General features: G+C 37.3%; 1 protein-coding gene across 2 annotated transcripts in view; it reads left to right on the top strand.

Moving 5' to 3' along the window:
• Positions 1-5,208: 5,208 nt before the first annotated feature.
• The window catches only part of pax7b (paired box 7b), a 48,144-nt gene continuing 30,298 nt past the window's right edge, over positions 5,209-23,054 (top strand). The window contains exons 1-4 of one of the 2 annotated variants that reach the window (XM_053686491.1): positions 5,209-5,758; positions 6,856-7,091; positions 7,636-7,765; positions 7,998-8,126. In XM_053686491.1, the coding sequence (XP_053542466.1) occupies positions 5,674-5,758; positions 6,856-7,091; positions 7,636-7,765; positions 7,998-8,126 (580 nt within the window). In that variant the 5' untranslated portion in view covers positions 5,209-5,673. Of the gene's footprint in view, positions 5,759-6,855; positions 7,092-7,635; positions 7,781-7,997; positions 8,127-23,054 lie in introns of both variants that reach the window. The other variant, XM_053686490.1, reaches the window with a different exon arrangement.

The following is a 23,054-nucleotide window of genomic DNA, read 5'->3' as shown; positions in this document are numbered from 1 at the left end:
AGGATAGGAATATCCGACAGTTTTGACCCTTGTTGGGGCATTTGTTTGGTCCCCATGAGGGAAAATGGGAACCCCCCTTATACACAAACTGCATCTTTTATTTAAAGACAGAAGATTTCCTTTTGGTTACTGAGGTTAAGGTGTTAGTGATAGGTTTAGGTGTAGGCATGGCAGTAGCTGCATTACTAGTTACATAAATAAAAGTACCTCACAAAAATAGTAAGATTAATGTGTGTGCATATGTTTTGTGTGTGTGTGTACTCTAGGTGTGTTTGTGAGAATTCGAGAGTGAGAGTGATGTGCTGTACCTCACAGACATTCTTTCATCTGCTTTCAGTGATCTATTGTGACAAGATGCCATTACCAGGCTCATGATTTAACACCCTTAAACACATCCAGCTGCACTACAGTGCTAAATGTGTCATGAGGAAGTCAACATCAGGATGACAGGCTTTGTATGATCAGAAGCACCTGCTCTCTCTTTCTCTGTCTCTGTCTGCGGAGATGCTTTGCCTTTGTGCACTACGAGCTCAAAATTGCTCCCTCAGTTTCTATATGTAAGCACAGGACCACAGTCTGTTTCACTCCAGCAACTCAGATGTCACAACTGTCAAATAACCTAGCCTTAGAAATATGGTCAAATATGGTAAAACCTTTGATTTATGCCATTTTACAGCAGTTTTGCTATATTAAATATATTAAAGGAATGTCAGATTAAATGCTTTGTTCTTCTTGGGTACTTGGTAGGTCAGAGTAGCACTGGTCAGTGCTGAGGTGTTGATACTGGTTTGAATTAAACAATTTGCAGGTGTAATTGACCTGGCCCTTAAAATAAGATGGAATATATGTGTGGACACCAGACTGAAAATGAAAGAGCTAGTAAAACTGTTTATTGTATCGTCTCTTATAGGGATCTACTATATTTTCTAAAAATCCATCAAAGCATAAAAAAATCACAGTGAACGGCCATGTTGAAAAACAAATGTGCAGTTTTGTTTTCTCTACATATTTTATACATAATGAAATCAAACCTGTTGACAGGGAAACAAACTATCCCTAATAAGGTTTAACTTACTGACCATGTAAAGCGTTCAGCTTTTTCTGTCTCTATTCACATGATTTGCGACTGGTACAACTGGAAATTAATTTATATATATACAGTTGCAATCAAAATTATTTAACCCCCATTGCAAATCAGGTTTCTTGCCAAAATTTGTAGATGTTCAGCTGTTTGCAATGAACAAATAAAACAAAAGCAATTCAAATAGTTCAACACAACGAATGCTTCAAGTGGTTTCTGCAAATTCAACAGAAAATGCAACGTACAGTGTTTTCTCCAGTTTCAAAGTTGTTCAACCCCTGAACAGAATCCCTCACAACAGCACAAATATGCAAAACAGGTGTTGTCTCAAACACACCTGATGCAACTAATCAAGGGCTTCATTAGGTGCACCAGTTGTGCTTGAGCTGGAACACATGAAATACAAATCAACTGGCTAGGGTCAGAAAGTGTACAAAATGCCTGGACAGGACAGAAAAAGGAAGCTATCAATGGGTGCAACCAGATTTATGAGAAAGCAGGTTGTGAAAAACTCTCGTCATGCCGTCTGTGAGGAAGCTGAAGCTTGGGTGTCATTGGACCTTCCAACAGGACAATGATCCCAAGCATACCTCAAATTTCACCAAGACTTGGTTGCAGAAGAAGTCCTGGAAGATTCTACAGGGCCATCACAGTCACCTGACTTGAACCCCATAGAAAATCTCTGGTGGGATTTGTTGAAGGCGGTTGCAGCACGCAAACCCAAGAATATTACTGAACTGGAGGCCATTGCTCATGAGGAATGGACTAAGATTCATCAGAAGCTGATGTCTGGCTATGCAGTGAAAACACAAATAAAAATATTTCAAATAATTATTGACATTTTTATCTTTATGTTACCCAAACCTGAAAAAAAGATCATTATTAATTGTTTATTCATTCATCTTCACTATGTTCTTTATCCTGTTTGGGGTCATGGTGAATGGTTCACTCTGGATGGGACTCCCATTCACCTTCTCATTCAAACCAAGGGGCAGTTTGGAGTCGCCAATCCACCTATACCAGCTTTTTTTTGTGAGAGGGGAGGAAGCCAGAGAACCTTGGGGAAAACATACAAAACTGCACACAATTCAAACTCAGGATCATACCACAGACACTGGAGCTGTAATAATTCAGACAATGCTGTACCTTGTTTTTAATATTTTGTGATTAATATGCTGGCCCTACACAAAGCAAACTAATTAAACATTTTTATTTTATAGCTTTATTGCCATCTAGTGGATGTTTTCATCTCTATGAAATGCAATTTTTTTACGTAGTCAAATCCCATGCTCTGTATATTTTTAGTGCTTTCCACACTAAAACACACTTGCATCAGCCCAAATGTTTTGATAATCACAAGAACAAGGGGAATAAACAAATGCCGTACTATAAGAACTGGAATGCAGGATCACTTGTTTCAGTCTATGGCCACCAACCTGGTTCCTGGAGATCTACCTTCCTATAGCCCAAATTCAATACACCTGATCCAAATAATCTACTAGACAGGGAATCTGGATCCTACTAAATTAAGTAAATAATCAAACCCTTCTGTAAAACGACAGGGTTGGTGACAACTACTTTAGATAATAATATTTTTAATATTAGTCCCAGAGATTAAGTTTAGGTTAAACTAAATTCTGTAGGAACAGAGTTTGGACAATAATTTCATGATTTGGACAGCTCCATAGATTATACCTTGTTATAATAATTCTCATTTTTGGTGTTTGAGCCTTTAACTGAAGGTGAGTTTGTCTTTTTTTTTGGTTTTCCAGCAGGTGTTTTGACTTTTTGTCCATTCTAGCCGATTAAAAGCTTACTCCAAAATTGATTTTGAGTTTCAGAATTTACTCTGCTTTTAGGGCTTGGCTAACATTGTAAGCAATTATTACAAGACCCAGAAAGAATAAACAAAACGCTTTCAGTAATTTAGGTTAGCCACAAAATGAATGATTTGAAACAGTGGTGAAATAAAGGCCACTGAATTTGTTTTAGCTGTACTGCCCAAAGTGGAATTGGAAACAGCGTGGAAGGAAAAAAAATGCATGCAGTGAGATAGACTTATATTTATAATAGTATAAATATTATTTCAGTTGTTTTGACTAAAGGAACATAGTACCTATTAGAAACCAATCTTTATTAGAGATTGATATCACATTCTCTACATTTATTGAAAGATGGAGATTTAAAAATCTTGTAGCTGTAATAGTCTCCCCCTCCCTCCATATTGTGTTTAATATCAAATAAATGAGCTTTTCATTTGACAAGTGAAGCTGAGGAATCTCAGATGCACGTTGGGAATGACTGGCATCTTTATTAAATATTTTGCATGGTTTAAAATGTAAAACTTTGTTTTACATTCATCCTCATGGTAAGGTATCACACTGGCATTAATTATTTTGGTCTCTGGGGACCGTGTGTGCTTTGAAGAGGCAGTACTATCTCATGTTACACCAATTACTGACGACGTTGTTGTTAACACAGGCGTGTATATGAATAACCCAACGGCCCGCAACTATATTGTAGCAAGCAATGCAAACCCTCTGCATTTCTGTTTTTTGTTTTGTTTTGTTTTGTTTTTTGTTTTTTGTTTTTAACTGGCGAAAGTTCACAGCCTGTAGTTATTAGCCTTTTAAGCAATACTAGCCTTTTCCAAGTCAAGAACCAAAATTTGATGTGATCTGGAATTCTGCCAGGTGACTTCTGATCTACTCTTATTCAGTGAGAAGGTGTGCAGAGAAATGAACTTCATGTTTGATAAGGCGCTCAGATGGATTGTATGGGTTTTTTTTTTTTTTTTTTTTTTTTTTTTTTAAATAAATCATTACAGAATTTGAAAGATAGATGAAGAACAGACAGGGACTTGGCATGTGTGAACCTTATTGTGAAATGTGTATTAATTATGAATTAGGCTAAGAAACGACCGGCTTGAATGATTTTTTTAAACCATGAATTGTTTAGTTATTTAATAAAAGTTGTATGACTATTTAATAGCCTATGTTCAATAGGCTAATATTTGACACTTTCAGGAAAGTGTTAGCCATTATCCATGATCAGGTTATAGTTACCTGGATGTCAGCGACATTCTACTGTCATTATTAAATCATTAAATGTCAGACTGCTACACGGATCAGGTCAAATACTCTGTTCGGTTTCCATCTTTCTAAAAAACCAAGGGAAATAGCAATAAGACTATTTACCATACAGAACTATTAATGCAAATTGCCCAACATGTTTTGCTTCAACCTGTGTGACCTTTAACCTGTTAGAAAGCGATATAGAAAAACTAATAGCCTAAGCATGGCAACACTGTGCATCTGTTACCGTGTAGTACACGCTATATTTCTAAATGTTCATCACAGGTAAGCATTCAAGCCACTACTAACCATCACGCCAATCACGCCACTATATTATAAGCAGTTGGATAGTAGGATACCCAGTAAACTTTTTTCTGGAGTTAGATAAACGCATTTACTCCTCTTTCGATCATCACTAAAGGAAACATAGTCTAATCCTGCTGGAAACCAGTCTTCGACACACTTGAACAACGTTGGATAAAAGTAGGCTGCTTAGAATAACCCAACATCTGTAAACTAGATTCATCTACTATTTTTATTTATTTATTTATCTATTAATTTTAAACAGCTATGTATTGTTATATTACATATACTACTCTGTGACTTTGAAATTAAGCAAAATGCATGCTTTTGGGCTTTGTGCTTGTAGATATATTGCTCTACATTGCTTTATTTCTGTAAACTCATACGGTGTTAGATGTATGCAAGTGATCCACATCTGTGTGTCATAACCACTGGGCTGAAAATGATATCAGAGATCAGGCATGAGATCAGGCATGTTTGCAGTGTTGACTAAAACATTGTGTTTGTCTTGTCCCGCTGGTGCTGTTATGAAAAGGAAGCTGAGCAGTGTGGTGTTTTGTTTGTTTTCTATTCACTAGCGGTGGTGTGGAGTGAATGAAAAGTGTGAGTGCCTGAGCGGCTGCTTCGCCGCGCTCTGATTGGTCCTTTAAAGCTCGGCTGCGCCCCTAAAATAAAAGAAAGCTGAGGGAGCCTATTGGCGCGCGCGAGCCTCCCTCCTGCACCGTGCGCCAAAAAGTTGTCCACTTAAACTACTACTCGAGCTCTGCGCACACTTTGTCATCAAAACCTGCCGGACCTTTGCAGAAAACACTGCGAAGAAATTAAGTAACCTTTGTCCACTTAAAGAGAGTTAAGGAGTTGCTCCCCCTCCTTCCTCACTCGAGCACTCGACATTAGGTTGGCAGTTGTGATTTTTCCTCATGCCCCTCTCCACAAATCAGGAGAAGCGTTAATCCTTTTATTCTTTTTTCTTTTTTTCTTCTTCTTGTTTTTTTTTTTTTTTTTTTTTTTTTTTTTTTTTTTTTAAACAAAATCAGTTTAGGAGTTTTAAAATTCATTCCGCGCTTTGGTTGGATAACAGTTTTTTTTTGTTGTTGTTGCTGTTTTGTTTCGCTTTTGATTCGGATCTCCTGTCTACAAAACAGCACTGAACATCGAGTGTGGACACCAGTTTTTGAATATCGGCCTGTACTGCGCCTCCTAAATATAACCAGAATGTCGTCTTTACCGGGATCAGTACCTCGGATGATGAGGCCAGCACCAGGACAGAACTATCCCCGCACCGGCTTCCCCTTAGAAGGTGGGTTAGCTCCAAATATGACTTAAGATTCAAACTTTTTATTTCGATCAAATAATGCTCAGAGCGCCCCTTTCCAACTATTTTAGCTTTAGTTTTAAAGCCTATTTTATGTATTCGTTTATTTTGTCTTAACATTTTAGTGACATGCTATTTATGATTCGTTTGCGAATTTAAAAGCACCCCATTTGTATTTATTTATTTATTGCCATGTGCCCAGCAAATGGTACGTGACCAAGTGGTTGAAATAAAACTTGCTAATGATCCGGCATGTCAGACAGGATTTACTGAAGAGTTCAAGTGGTGCAGGTGGAAGCAAATCTGCACATCAATATTTGTAAAGCAGGACTGCTAATAAAGCGGACACCGCAAATATTTACAGCTTGTTCTAAAGCCCATGGAGCCACTCATGTCTATGAAATCAGGCATTCTTAAATTATTGACGACATATTGGTAAATGTATTTTAATAAAACAAAATAGCATGGAGGAAAAAGACTGTGTTGCAGCTGAATTTTGTGGCGATTTTTAGGATAATTCATTTGGGAATTTCTATATATAAAATTTATTTGTTTATTTATTCATGCATTATTATTATTATTATTATTATTATTATTATTATTATTATTATTATTATTTTAGATTTTTGATTATCGTAGTTTTTAGAAAGTCAGCCTACGCTCGCTTACTCAGTTATCATAATTGTTTGTTAAACATTTCTAATAAGTAGCCTACATAATAATACATGTTTTGGTTTTGACGAATGTGTTTCAAATAGGTTATTTTCTTTAAATCAGAAAAAACGCATTTTACACTGTGTATTGTATTTAATTTAGCGAAATGCGCTAGCTAGAAAACGAAATATTGTGGATGTCTATAATGAAACATAAAATTTGCGGCTGTGCATATTTAAGAAATTCCACAAACGTGTTGATATTATCAATAGCCTACAGTAACCACTGGTTTATTGCCTACTTTTATTTTCATATATTATTTTCTAATAAGATTACATTTTTAAGGGGACAAAAGTTGCCTCTTTGTGAACCATAATTTCGGTCCAAGTTAATCCTTTTTTTTTTTTTTTTTTAACCTTTTCCCCTAGTATCTACTCCTTTGGGTCAAGGGCGTGTGAATCAGCTTGGCGGGGTTTTTATTAACGGCAGGCCTTTGCCTAATCATATCCGACATAAGATCGTGGAAATGGCGCATCACGGAATTCGGCCGTGCGTGATCTCGCGCCAGCTGCGGGTCTCCCACGGCTGCGTGTCCAAAATCCTGTGCAGGTATCAGGAGACAGGATCCATCCGCCCTGGAGCTATAGGGGGGAGTAAACCCAGGGTAAGTAGCTCGCTCAAAACATTTTATTATTATTATTATTATTATTATTATTATTATTATTATTATTATTATTATTATTATTATTATTGTTGTTGTTGTTGTTGTTGTTGTTGTTGTGTTGTATACACTATATTAAAACATTATTATTGCGTCCATCACTGGGAACTGGGACATAACAACAACAGCAATAATAATAATAATAATAATAATAATAATAATAATAATAATAATAATAATAAAAACAAATAATATTATTAGGCCTGTAATAGCCCAACAATAATGATGGATGGAAATAAGGCTAAATTCATGCTGTATAATTGTTTTTATTGTTACTATTATTATTTAGTTTTTTATTTTATTATAAATAATATAAATAATATAAATATAGGCCTATATCTCACACAGATATTCCACATATTTCTTAACCTTAAACTGTGGAACACTGAAACTAATTTTGTACTCATTCTTTCTGTCTCCTATGTCCCTCTTCTCTGCACTTCCTTCTTATTTCTTGATCGTTGGTATTCCAATTTAATCCTAAAAGCAGGTGGCAACGCCAGACGTGGAGAAGAGAATCGAGGAGTACAAGCGGGAGAATCCCGGCATGTTCAGCTGGGAAATACGCGACAAACTGCTGAAGGACGGGGTGTGTGACAGAAGCACAGTTCCTTCAGGTGAGGCCTCACCTGGTAAGCGACCCTTTTTATACCATGACCATATTCACACACCTCTGACCTCTACAGCGAAGACATATTTTTGCCTCTTTAGCAAGATATTGAATGCAACAATTCTATGTTTTTCATTATTATTATTATTATTATTATTATTATTATTATTATTATTATTATTATTATTATTAATAGTCCCTAAATATATACATATATATATATATATTTCTTTTAAAAGTGAGCTCGATAAGCCGAGTGCTTCGCGCCCGATTTGGCAGGAAAGAAGATGAAGACGATTGCGATAAAAAAGATGAAAGTGGGGAGAAGAAAACAAAACACAGCATTGATGGCATACTCGGTGACAAAGGTAAAAAAACAAACAAACAAAAAAATCCCTTGTCCTTGGATCCTTTTTTCCCCTCTTTTGAGTGCAGAATTCGAGACACATCTACATTCACTGCGGTCAATTAGCAGGATTTTGTTTTAGTTTAGCTCTCTGGGTTTTAACTCAGTGGACCTGAGTTCTACAGTGCATGAGGTTAATGCATGCTTATTGGCGTTAATGCGCGGTGTCTGACCGACGCTGCAGATTTGTCCTGCTGTTGAGCTGTCATTGCGCCATTTGATCTGGCCTACTTAATTATTTATATTGGCCTTGACGGGAGGTATTTAGAGCTTGCCGCGTTTGTACAACAGACTCCTCCGGCGCTGCGTAAACGCTCTCTAGAAAACTGGTGCCTGACAGATGACCGATGTGGCAATCAAATTCAATTACCCTCGGTAGATTCACCACTTTGCGCGCTGGTGCACGCCATCATGTGTCACTCTCATTCTCACCTTAACGCATTTTTACGCCATGACCTACGCGTGTATGATTTGTATTAATGTGATCTTGCGTGTTTTAGCTATTTCCTAGGATTATTTAGGAATCACAGTTGCCGGTATATAGGCTATATATGCTTGGTTTGCCATAATAATTTTAAGGGTTTGCGCGCTTTGCAAGGTTTTTTTTTCTTCTTTTTTCTTTTCTTTTTTTTTTTTTGCCGTGTTCAAACGATCGCAGAAAATGGTTTTCTTCACGGTGACAGTCATTCATGAAACTTGAAGATGAACTTCACTCCAAAATAAAAAAAAAAGCCTCGACTCTATTGAAGGCTTGAAAGTAAAGAATCTGCGTTACAAAGGCAAGATCCAAAAGCGAGGCGTGGAAAAGAGGACTAGATCCGTGCATTCACATTCAAAACACCGTAAAGGAGGAGAGAAAACTTTTAAACAAAAGACCAAGAAAAGAACTAAAGCGAGATGAATTATTCAATACACCCCACTGATAGATAGTTTTGTAATTTTATGGAATCTGCTGCTGGAAAATAATAAGATTGGGAGAGTGCAAAATATTTGATTCCCACTTGAAAATGCGCATGATGCTATTGTGTTGTTGTTGTTGTTGTTTTTTTTTTTTCTTTAACTGTTGCATTTTGGGTGTTGAGTCTTGTTTAGGTATTTTTTCCCCCGGAGATATTGTGGGTGTTTTCACCTAACCCTGTATGTAGACGATTAAGGCAGCGTTTTCCAAGCTTGCCGCTGGAGTTTCAGATTTATTGCATATTTAAGGCTACGTCCTAAACTCCATTCCTCCCTAATAAATAGCACACTAGGTGAACATAGAATGCTATCCGCAGTAACTATGGTAACCTGTGCTGGAGCGTCATGCTAGAACTTTGGTATGCGCAAAATTATCGTTTTTTTCACCGGTCCCCAAAAAATCCGACTTAACTCATGAGCCCTCTCTCATGAATTAACAGCCTATAGGTACAAGAGCCAAAGTATGGTTGTTCAAAAATAATAGGCTATTAAACAACAACAGCACTTTTTTTTTATTTTTTTTTTTACTGATAATGGTAATATTGTATTACATACAAAAAAAAATGTTTACTGCCTCATAGTACATGGTATAGGCCGTTGTATTTTGACATACCATGAAGTAAGGTAGTATAGTAGGGGCAGCCAGACACCAGCAAATTATCAAGACAACATGATGACCGTGTCGATTATTTCCCAGTTCATTTTGCAGCATTATTTTTGTTTCTCCCAGCATGAGAGTTTATATATGTTTAATTATTTATAAAAAAAAAATGTTGGCTTAGAGTTTATATTCACTTATTAATTTAGCATATATTTTGCGTTTTAACACCACGGCCTTTGAACAGTTTGTCTCCAGTTTATTTGCTGGAGATTATTTTCTCATGCTTAGCTGTCACGGTGGCACATGAACGCAAAGCCTCAGCACACAGTGCTTTATTCCAAACCTTAAAAAAAATATTCATCTCTGGTCTTGTTTCACTCTATCATCCTGCTGGCATTTAATAACGTCAAGACTTATTAGAGCTGGTAATGGAAACTGTGTTGTGAATGTGCGGATACTGGGCAGGGGTGTAATAGCTCTCAGGCACAGTGCGCAGTGTATTTAGCTCCTTCACTCCCCAGCACTCGGCACAAACGTTACGATGAAGGGGTTTAAAGCAGCTTAAATTGAGCCTTTTATTTCTCTCCACTTTCATCTCTAAACGCTCCTCGCCGGCTAGCCTTGGGCACAAATTCATGAGATTTTAGCTTCTTGCGTAGTTGTTAGGGTTTCATATAGATATTTGATTTATTTTGTTTTATTGTACTTTCCAATTGCTTTAGCGGATGCTGGAAGGAATGGAAAGTGATAGACACTCCAAACGAATCCGTATAACATATGGAGAGACAAGTCTAAGCATACACTGGTAATCAGTGGTAACTCTTATTTAGTCCCACATTTAATCAAAGCACAGCAGATCTACTGCTCGTTGTAACCTAATTACTCCGCATTTACATGAAATTTGCTACTCCTACTCGTAACCATCAGTTATAGGTAGAATGCAGGATGTGAGTTTTCAGCATTAAGTACCAAGAAATTAATTCCGTTGATTATATTCTGATAATAAATCTGACTGATTGGTTATTAGTTTGCCAAGTTTTACGCAGGGAAACATTAATCTGAATATGATCCTTATCACTTTACTGGACTACAAATATATTATATATATATATATATATATATATATATATATATATATATATATATATATATATATATATATATATATATATATATATATACCAGTATACAGCCAGACGTCTGCAATACCAGTCGATTAATTTTGGTGATATAGAGTAAAAACCTCATCTTTACACAAACGACGGAGAGACAAAACTTGTGTCTGTTCAATGACTTAAGCTACCATGTTGGCTATGTGTGCGGTAGAGAAAGAAATAGGCTTAATTAAGGGGAAAAAAGTAAACGAGTTTTGGAATCACACATAAGCCTAAGACTGCAAGTAAAAGGCGTCCAATGCAATAGTTTTAATTAAAAATCGCAGTAAAATGCAAACTTACATTTGTGTTGTCATTAATAACAAATCAAAGCGCACGATTAAGACAGTAACCAGTCAAAGACTCCAATAGTCCTGTTTTTAGAAAAAAAAAAATACAATTACTAGCAGCAGGTTTCCTAAATATATTTTTATGAAATAAAAAAAGGGAGAAGGAGAGCACTTCAAACAAATCTACCCGAAATGGTAACAGACAGAGGTTTAGTGAAAGTATGGGGAAGTTATTTCGCTATTAATAACCTTTTTTCCTCAGGCACAGAGAGTCACTCCATTTGCACTTTCTCGCAGCTACAGGGCTGGGTTCAAATTGAGGGAGACCGAAATGTTGGGAAGAGATAACACAATCATCAGAGCCGCGCTCCTGTGCTGAGCATCAGTGTATTAAACTCGGATTAACCTCACCGCGCTGCCTCCCATCACATTTCACTGGAATTCTGGTTTTGGGAAATATATAGTCCAGCCTAAAATGAATTTATAAACAGGATAACAAGCATCAGGAATAATAATAATAATAATAATAATAATAATAATAATAATAATAACAACAACAAAAACAACAACAACAACAACAACAACAACAACAACAACAATAATAATAATAATAGGTAAGAGATCATGGTTAAAAAGGACACTATTTAGAACTGATTAACCGGAACCGCAACCGTTTGAAGAATAAATGATTTACATGCCGTTTAATTTTAGTGGTGCTCTTTGCAGGGAAATAGGGCTCAGCATAGAATAAAACTGACTCCCTAAATCCAGAGAAACCAAGTTGCGTAATTCGTGGAACGGATCAAATTAGTCAAACCAGCAAAAGTGACCATCATTGTGAACTGGAACATCTTCTTAGTTTAGGTTGCAGCATTGTGTGTGTTCGCCTGGAGAACATCACACACGCAGTTTCTCTTATTGTTTTCCTAACGGTGTATTTTTCTGTATTCTTCTGAAACAGCTTCAGATTTTTTTTCATCTGACAAAAATGCTGATTTGTGCTTGGTTAATAGACCTACTTGGTAAGCTTAATAAATGTCCATCTTTTAAAATAAATAAATAAATGAATATATAAAGAAAGAAAGAAAAAAAGAAAGAAAGAAAGAAAGAAATCAGCTCATATTTTAGATGTAGTCCGGTAGTTCAAATATTTATTCATTAATTAATAATATCTGCTTAAAAAAATCTTTTCACTGTTTACTGGACGACATAGATCACTTTCACTCCAGGAGCACGAACGTAATGTATTTCATAGCCTCCATTTTACAGAAAGCAGCTGGTGTTAATAATAAAACTAACTACATCAATTTCGAGAGACCCACTCATCACTGCATAATGCAATATTATATAAGTTGGATCACATATTTTAACCAGGTCTGCAGGCCGTTTCACCTGGGGCAGATCCTGTGTTTACCGCAAAAACTCCTTATGCGTTTATATTCAAAGGCACGAGAGAGGGACGGAAATAGACGTTAGGTTGTGGAGAAGGTTGGACGTGGCTTGGGGGAAATCGAGAGGCTTAAAGTCTTTTGATCCTTGGGCGCTTTTGCTTATCAGAAACACTTGTGGTGACACCACGACAATGAGAGTTCATCATATTACAGAGTGCCTGTGCTCCCTTCAAACCTGTCCGTTTATTAATTAAAATATTTCTTGCTATGAGAGATTGGGTGCAATCTGAACGAAATCGGTTTAAAAAAATAGCGAATTTTATTCATTTATTTTTTTATTTAAAGAATGCAATAGAGTCATTCGGCAGGGGTTTACGGGTATTTTGCGTCTCAAATAATGTTGAGCACAAAATACTTGACCACTCATGAACAAGGCCTATTTAACTAAACGTTTCAGCTCGAATGTATGCAGTAATTGATATGAGTGTATTTTGAAGGCTGATGGCTCAGAAGGAACGGGCCGGAAACACTTCATGCAGACTGGCACCGCGCTGTGCACCACGTCTTGCTAGATCAGAAGACCAAAATGAACAAACGACAAGGGAAACTCCTGCTGACAGCAATAAAAGTGTTGGCCTTCGGGCTTCCTATGTAGTGGCACAAAAGTGGTTTTGATCGCCCAGCCACCTTCAGTGCTGGATGCGGAACCATAAAACTGGCATCCCAGAGAACTCTTGCTGACCCGAGCCAAATAAAAGCTATCTGTTTTTATCAAATAAAAGCTATCTGTTTACCTCTGCTGAGCTCCAAGAACAAGCGCCATTACAGATCGAGCATAATCGATATTGTAAAGAAAACAGCCATTAAAACAATCAATAGGAATAATGAAGCAAATAATGAAGCAAATTGACCAGGTTTATTGTTACTGTCAGCTAATTATGCGGTCGTTTTAACATCACGGAGACAATTGTGGTGCCTTAAAAAAGAGTGGGTGGTAATTTGTTAATTAGCCAGTAGCCTATATTAAGCCAAGAGACGGGATTGAAGCCAGCTTTGAGCACTCGGAAAACTTGTTGATTTTTTTTTTGTTAGCCTATTGTTCGTTTCACTTTCTATCGGCATTAATGGTCTCTTTGGGAATACAAATATACCAAAAAGAGGAGTTACCAAAGTGGAAAGGTTTTTTTTTAATGGGATGAGGGTGAGGGACGGGGGTGGGTCGAGGCCCGCTCCTTTGCCATGGAGTGTTCAGTAGCCAGTCGTTAATCCCGCTTTCATTTTCGCCGACAAAATGCCGAGAGTTTTGTGTGGAGAGCCGATGGGACGCTGATCAGCTAACAAAAGGCACTTCTTCCACAAGACTGACCAGGCGAAGCGCTGCTTCAGGGCAGCTATAAAAACCCAAGCGTGTCTCTGAGTGAAAAGTAGCATTTAGCCTGTACATTTCGAATAGATCATCTTTGTTTACAAAGCTGCGTGTAGGGAAATTGAAACAGGAACCTCCATCACAAACACTTCCCTAGCACTACTGCACACGACGCTCAAGGAATATTTAAATGTGTAAATAATTTACCTGGATGTCATTTTCCTGTCAAGAACAAAGTGCGAGTAATCCACTGCAAACACTTCAACAATTTCAAATGAACCCATTTACATTTACTCCTTTCTGTGACAGTCATGCACATTTTAAAACTGTATTTTACTTAGCTCTCTAAAATGTCAGTCAGTGTAGAAATCTGTTAGTCTACTGAACAATTGATTATTTTCCATAAGACCAGATTGAATTTAAAATCAGAAGCCTAAACAATGGTTTAGTTTAAAATAGCTTATAATGGCAAATCATAGCTAAAGTTATTGTTGGTGAAAAAAAGTGTTTTTTTTTCAGCTTAAAGAAATGAAAAAGTCAATATTCTTCTATTTTTTTCTAAAACCACTTTTGTTCTTTCAATGTTCCAGCCATTTGTTTGAGCAAAGTTCATTCTGTTGTCTCACAGCCTCCACAGCCCACTTAAATACAGTCACTCTATATGAGAGAGAGAGAGAGAGAGAGAGAGAGAGAGAGAGAGAGAGAAAAGGGGAAACTCTCTTGTTTGGTGTCTTTTGGCTTTTCCACATTGACCATTCAAGCAGGTTGATTAACTCCTCCAAAAGTTTATTAAGAGGAGTGAAACAAAAGACCCCAAAGCCTTTAGGCAAGCAGGGAGACAGTTTATAAACTGGCTGCCATTGTTCCTCAAAGGTGGGTGCATGAATAACTTTGAATGGGCTCTATCAAACTGACATGATCAAGTCAGACAACAGCATGTTAAAAGGAGAGCCTTTTCTTTCGGCTGCAGGGATCAGTATATTTCCTCCATTAATGTACATCTGCGGTAGGAGGGCTCCAAGCTGGGCACTCTTGCCCTTGGTCAATACGCTGAGCCGCAGTCTTTAGACTGCTTGAAGTAAAAGTCTGTGTTCTGCACGCCCACAGTGGGCAGCAGGTGTCACAGGCCTGGGAGAAGTATGGTAATCTCAAGTCCAAAAAGAAAAGGGTCAACCCTTTTTTAAAGACCCTAAAACAGACTGTTTTCCAAGTGAGTGACTTGGAATTGGCTTTTTGTAGCATTGGATGTTGTCTTAATGCAAGTTAGAATTTGCATTTCTTTGACTGCTGCAGAAAGGTTTAAAGGTTTCAAAATGTTTGTATGCTGCTTGTCAAAGTAATCTGAAGTAATCTTTACTATATGGAAAGTATTAACAGCCAAAATAAAATTGAAATTTTGCGTTGTAAGTGTGTACATTACTAATTATGTCTTTAGATTATATTCAGGCAAAAGTATATATTTTTGAATCAATAAAGGTGGGAGGTCATTAAAATGTTACTGGTGGGAATTAGAGTTTAGGAGTTATTGGTGGGAATTAAATAGTAGGAGCGATGTTGGTGAATTACCATGTGTGTTTTACTGTACAGATATTTTGCAATATATTAAGCATGCACTTTGTTTTTATTGACCAACAACATTAGAAAGACATGTCTTCAGGTCTGAGTAATTATAACAAACAAGAAAACGTACCCAAAAACAAAAGAGTCCTTTTGTGTGTAATGTGCTGTGGCTTAAGAAGAATGGGTGTTGTGATTTGTGACTTTTCTGGCCCACACTTTCACACGAATTGTGTTCTGCAGGACATGGTGGAGGGCACGGCAATCTATTCACCCTGACATGCTACTTTTTGGATATTATGTAAACAGATTTAACAAAGAAAAGATATAATTGCTAGGTGATCATGGCAAGATTATGCCATTATTTCCATATCCAGATTATGGAAAATGACATTATGTGAACACTATAAAAATTCAGTACCAATTTTTTTTTTTAAGCATTCTTAAATTCTAAATAAAATTTGAATTGACCCAGGATGATTTTTTGCAAACACCATTTAGGTGTTTGCATGTATCAACAACTAGACGCAACAATGTGCCCAAGCAACAATACTTTTGTAATTTTTTTTTATAATTTTCACAAACCTATTTATAACTTCATGTAGACCTCCATGCTGATAAACGCCAAAGAATTGGCTAAATAAGTTGCATAAACAGTTAATGAACTTCCATTTATTTTTATTTTATATGTTGTTTGGAAAAGAAATTGTCAGTGCTTGACACTGGCATTGACAGTGCTTGACATTCTCTTGCGCTGTGTTGGTTTTATAAGCTGACAGCACATAAACACTTTTCTTGCTGGCAATTACTTGTAACCATACCTCACTAAATACAAGCTGTGAAATAACTACAATTGTTTAAGATGTTGTAAAAGATACATTTGTTGATTAGACAAATAGGTGTTGATTAAAGAGTGTTTGCTTTTGGATCATCTGGGCGCATGAGTCTCCAAAGCTGTGGAAATTTGCTGATATTGATGGTTATTACAGCAGAGACAAGTTAAATTAAGGCCTCAGGCTACATTTATTGCAAAGATACAGTTCTCATCTTACAAAAATGCTGAAAATATTGTATGCCATGCTTTTTCCACAACCAACATAATCATTTAGTGCATGAAAAATTGAATGTTTGTTTTTTAAGAAATGAGTATTTATTTTTCACAATTCCATTAAAATGACAACAGACAAATCATTGCACCATTATGGTTAAAATTAAAATAGACCAAAGCCAAATGCTTAGAAAAGATGAAAGATGGCAACTGAAAGAAGATTTTCAGACCTGTTCTCAATGAGAAGTGTCTCTAATTTGTGTAGCTCTGCCCTAAAGGTTTTTTTTTTTTAAATTATTATTCATAAAGAAGATGTCCGACATTGCATGCCTCCAGTTTGCAAAGGCTAAAATTTCAGCCCGATTGAGATGACAGTGGAAGCATGGCCCATGTAATGTCTAGCACTAATTAAGTGGAGAGACATTTGTCCCGCATCAGTCCTATGATTAGCAGCTAACACCATAGTCCAATAGCTTAAAAATCAACATCAGCCCATGCTAGTTAAGGCCATAAAATTTCCCATTTTATGCTCTTCAGCAGCCTCACCCCAAGACTCTTCATTAGTCTTATTTATACGTTGTGCACTCACACAAAGACAATAAACATGTTCCTAGAGTGTTACAAATCAGAAATGTGCTCAGATTTTTTCCACCATCTTATAACGTGAAAGCGTTGGGCACTGTGAGAGGAGGAGGACAGTTAGGACCTGCTCCCATCTCCCCATGCAGCTTCAAAATGGGCTCAGGCTATTTTTACACTGATTTTCTCCCTCATTTGTGTCACCATTTTGAATAACTGCTCTGAAATACCCCTTAGTATTAAAGCAGTAAGTGTTGTAATTTTTTTGGTCAGTGTTTGACTAAGAAAGATTGAATTTGATTTCACAGATGTTTTATAGCAGTGCTTAGATAATATAGGTATTTAGTATGCTGTGTTAGTAATATTGACTAAATAATAATATTGAATTTATATTCAAATGCTGATCTCTAGATCTCTGAAAAGAAACCTCTTCTTAGTTTCATGCATTTAAAAAAAAGGGGGAAAAAAAGGAAAGCAACTATAAGGCCACATTATAACGCACTTTAAAGCACTATAATCTCTAAGGAGGTTCATTGAGGCCAAATGGCATTGTTGTGTTTATTAATCTGCTTTAAAAAAGGTTATACATTTAATTTAAAAGAAAAAAAGTGTTTGATTTAAGCCTCAGGCTATCCACATGGTGCCTGCATCTATATATTTAGATTTATTTTTAAATCTTAAAGCTAAATCACTGGTAGAGCTGACAGTCAGCACTTTTTTGTTTATCTCTGAGAGAGATTCACAAATGCTGCAGTTATTGGAATGTGCAGATAAAGACTTTCTAAGAAATAATGCCTTCACGACAAATGTTTTTTTTTTTTTTTTTTTTAAATAGTTATTATCAGTTTAAAATTGTAATGATTATCCAAAAAGCTTCAGGTTCAGGAAACTCCCTGGAATTTCACCTGCAGTGTGTTTGAAGTAAACATGTTGGCACTGATTTTCTTATCTCCAGTCCAGGAGTATTTGAAAACATACTAAATAAATTTATATAATATAAATGATACATTACATTCTCCACAGAGAAATCCTTTCTTGTGGTGCTGTTCTAACTGTGCAAGTAAGCTCTTTTCTAAAGAATGTATTAAAGTGGAATTCAATTAAGGCATGCAAGTTTAAAGGTCTGATTTTCTTCTGAATCTCTTCCTCCTTTAGAAATGTGATTAAATTCCACCATTTTGATTGCTTTTGACCTCAATTATCAAGATCCATATCCCAGGAAATGAATTCAATATTAAAAAAGAGCGAATGAGGCTGGTGTAAATGGACACCTGCTTTTCACCTGCAGTCTGAACAATGCTGGCAGGTAGAAACCGAATTACAACTTTCTCCGTTTTTTGTTGTCTGCCTCAGCATTTCTCAATGGAGTCCACTTTTCATGTAGCAAGCAAAAGGCAATTCTACCATCACCTCATATGGCCTGAAGCAATATTAAGAAATTTGATTCTTAGTGCACAGATTTAAATTTCAGAGCAGGGATGGACAAGGCGCTCAGACATTTTTATGTGCACTTAAAATATGGTGATGAAATGTCAAGAGGCTATGCAACCAAAGCAAAAAAATCTGTCTCTTATGTGTTACTATGACTCAAGCCAGACACAGATGACTTTACTCAAAGTTTTCTAGATTACGACGCATTTCTTAACCTTGTTGTAGACCAAACATGCGGCTGGCACATTCCAGGACATTCAAAACCTAAGAGACACAAACCATCCTTGGCCACCCCCCCTCTCCCCATGGTGCCGGCCCTCTCCCCAACCCCTTAATGGATTAATATGCAGGCAGCACTTTCCAGTGGCGCTTGGGCACAGAAAGTCAATATGTCAGCATTTATTGATGCCCCACAGAGCTGTGCAGGGTTTTCAGCCCTCTTTTCAGGCTTAAATGGTCCCCTAAGGTGCTGCCTCTATTGGGCCTGAAAGGCCAGGGAGGCCCCCGAGGCTCTCTGTTGTTTAAGGTGAGCACGCTCACACACATAGGCAATGGACAAAAAGACCACTGAGCCTTCAAGCACATGACAAGACCTATAAAAGAGCATCACCCATCACCTCTCCTTCACATTTTCCCCTTTTCCCCTCCAAACTTTTTTGTGCACAGCAACAGAAAGAAAAGAGAGCTAATTGTTTGTTGTGGGAGCTGGCTGATTATAGAACCTTCCCCCCCTTTTCTTCTTTTTTTTCTGTTTTCTTATACAACTTCTTCTTTTTTTGAGGATGTGCTTTTATCCCATGGAATGAAAGGAATGGACACTGGGTAGAAGAAGTGTCACCTCTAAACACACTGGCATTGCATTTTGCCAGCTTGTCTTAAAAAATTAGCTATACTGTAGAAGTTTTTTTCAAAATATGAAACTAAATACATTTACAACTAAAAACTAATATAGTTTATGCAGGTAAAGAAATCAAAGTAAAATATTTAAATGAAACAACTCAATCATTCGCTGTACACTGTGTGTCCTTTTCCAGTACATATTTCCATTTACATAATTGTTTAGCATTTATAAAGTACAGCAAACCTAATTTCTGCATAAATCCCTATCTTGGTTTCAGCCAGACTCTAATGTATTGTTTTGTGTTTTTCTATTATGTGTGCATTTTTTTAACCCCTCTGTCAGTCTGCACCTCCATCTCCTTCTGCTGCTGCATTTCAAGTCTTTGCGCAGATGTTAGAATTGACAGGTCGGTTTAAATCCAACCCTCAAGCCACATGGACTGTTCTGTAGCAGATGGACATCAGAGATAGGAGATTATAATAGTCTGTTTGTACAGTATTTCTTCCCTCTTCCTTGCGCTCCAACTGACCTATAAAGAGGACACTGGAACAACTGTGAAAACAAGAGAGAAACTGGAGAGAGGTTGGAGTTGGATTACAGTGGTTGATGAGAACGCTTTTTTTGTGGCAGTTTTGGTGTAGTTTCTTTAAAGTGAAATGGATAATGGTGGTTTATATTTATTGTGAGGCAGGGCCGAGTGTGATTTGAATGGATTTTCCTCCGCTGTGAATTTGCACAGAATGAAAAAAATACCCCATCTGTTTTCTTCCTTAACAAATCATTGCATTACAATTAGCTCTTTACAATACAGGGGTGGTCTTCTGAAGAATCACTTTGGATTGTAAATAATAGTCCATGTAGTGCATAGAGTATATTGACAGAGCCTATATGCCATGGCCCATTACTTTCCATGGCTCAGAGAGGCCGAATGTATTGCTCTAATTTGTTAATCGTCGCTTGTTGGAAATGAGGAGAGCAATAATGTGCCCTGGCTAATGTGTGACACAAGCTATAATGTTGTTTAGACTGCCAGGCCTGATGAAGACAAATGTGTAAATGTTTGCCACCGTGCTAAGTGCAATGCCCTTTCAAGAATGTGCAGCTGTGGAGTGCCACATTTCCTCAGGCCCTTTTAGTTGCCGGCAGGAGCGGCTGCAGGAGAGCAAGAGTGAAAAGAGGGCTGAGAGGAAGAAAGTGTGGCTGTGATGATGAATATCCCATCTGCTGCTTCACTGGTGCTGGCGGTTGATGGGAAAAGATAGAAGAGAGGAGCTTGTGTTGGGTGGTCATGACTCCTCTTTGGCCCCAGTCACACTTCACCCATAGCAGTTAATCACCATCCTGGACTCAGCCATTTTTAAAGGGCTCTACAGCCTAAGGCTGATGATGTTCAATAACACACATTATGTAGTGAAAATTCTTTGAAAGGATTGCTGTACTTTTTTTTTTTTTTACTTTTCTTGTTAATTTTTTTTAGCTCACTTGATGTTGAAGGGCTGAATCAATAATCTAAATGTTTGCTGGTTATATGATTAATTGTTCTGTGAAATCCGACAAGCAGGAGCAATCAGCCTGAATAATTCAGGAGTTTTCAATGCAACAAGATAGTATACTGTCTTTTGTCCTTTGGGAGTCTAATGTGACGTTACTTTTTTGTTCCAATTAATAAGGAAGTAAAAAAAAAAATCACATTTTAAATGATTTTTAATCACTCACTAGGCTTCCAACCAGGTTCACGCCAACATTAGGCATTTGACAAAATAGTAATCTCTGGAGGATCTTTAAGGAATATTGCCTTCTTAATACTTCTTAATTATGGTCTCATTTCATGATAAACAAGAACATTTTGTCAGCATCCTTTGAACTTGCAAATAGAATCACATGTCATTTTATTATAATTAGGATGTTCCTCATTATTACAGAGACAGACGAACAGCTCGAGAAGTACTCTGGAATTTTAACACAGATATATCTTGTCCAATTTACCGTATACCAAAGCCGAGCTTCTAGGCAGCATATGTTTTACTCTATTCCATTTATGCTGTAGCACATTCATCATATCTGTGAACTTGCCATGGGCCCATTTGTGTGAAGGGACCTAGCATGCCAATTGCGGGATCTCTTTTCTGAGACAAAGATGAGGTTCGGGTTCGGGCTTCGTATCTGCGCCAGCATCTGTTTCATTACCATAATCCCATCTTCATTATAGTGCGGGATAGAAAAAGAGAGATGCTGACCTTCAGCTGGAGCACACTTTCAAACTTATTCTCTTTCTATCATGTGGTGCAGACCCAGTTGCTCATTTGCTGTGGCAGCTAAATGACGTTGTAATTGTTGTGACCAGGGCAGAATGAGATGTGGCAGGATTCATACTCATCAGTCATGCATGCACCTCTCTCTCAAGCTTCTGGCCTCTCGAAATGCACTGCTTAGATTTATCTCTTCAGCTTTTATTTATTCAGCAGCTGGTGGAAAGAAAAAAAAAACAGGGTGGTATTTGGGTGGGTGGGCAATTTGTAGGGGGGTAGTTGAGAATGGCAATCAGAAACATTAAGAGGACCAATCTCTGAGTGAGGCTGAATCTGCCCAGATAACTACAGTATGTGGGTTGGTGATGCAAAGCAAGGCTGGATATTGGTGGATTTTCTCCCCCCCCCCCCCCCCCCCGTCTGAAATCCAACAGCATGTAGGAAAGCATAAATAAATTCCATGCTGTCTCTGAAATGAAAGCTGCAGCCACCCCTAGGGTTCAGAAGGTGCCTTTGGAAGGTGATCTATGGACCTCTGCTCTGGCCTTGAGTATTGCTATGGCAACATATAGCCAAACTGTTTTGTCGCAATCTTCCCTAAAATCAACAAAGGGATATTTGCTACATGTACAGCGCTGTTTGTATATGAGTATATTTTTACCGCAGACTTTCAGAGGAGTTGGCACTTGGGGGGAAATGAATCTTTGTAAAGAGAAAAGGCAGAGGAATTGATTTAATTAATGCGGCCTCATGTCCTACGGCCACATGTAATCCGTTGAGAACTGTGCAGCGTGAGCTCTGGGAGACAAAAAGACAGCCACCAGAAGACTCCTCAAGTGGCCTGTAATGAGAGTCTCTATGTAATCCCGTAATTCCTTGTTTAATTAAACTGTGGTGCTGGCCTGAAGTTGGAGCCACTTTGAAGGCTTTGCTTTCATTTAGCTTTTTTCTTTTAAATGCACTTTTATTTAGGCTGGGTTTGGACTTTTTCACTTTTTCCCCTATACATAAAAAACAAAAAACAAACAGAACGCATAAGAATTCCATAATCTGGGGCAAATGCTATTTTGACTGCATCAGTATCATGTCAACCAATAGCAGAATATATACAAGTAGCTCAAAAGTCTGTGACCCGTTAGAGAAAATGCTTCCCTTTTGCATTCTTTTCTAAGTTAATAATAGATTTTTTCATTACAAACGATATTATCAGCTACAACTTCAGTAAAAAATAGAATCTTAGAAATATTTACATGAATAAATACGCTAATAAATTATTTACATGAATTTAATGACAGTGTGCACTAGAATGGGCATAGAATCCACAAGTTTGTGTAAAATCTGATGATCCTTGATTCTGACCTTTTCTACTTTTTGTTACAGGAGATAATATGGTCAATATCAAAAATTGGCTTACATTTAATTGTTA

The sequence above is a fragment of the Ictalurus punctatus genome, chromosome 15 (assembly GCF_001660625.3).
Source record: "Ictalurus punctatus breed USDA103 chromosome 15, Coco_2.0, whole genome shotgun sequence".
NCBI classification, from domain to species: domain Eukaryota; kingdom Metazoa; phylum Chordata; class Actinopteri; order Siluriformes; family Ictaluridae; genus Ictalurus; species Ictalurus punctatus.
This window is presented reverse-complemented; position numbering and strand designations above follow the sequence as displayed.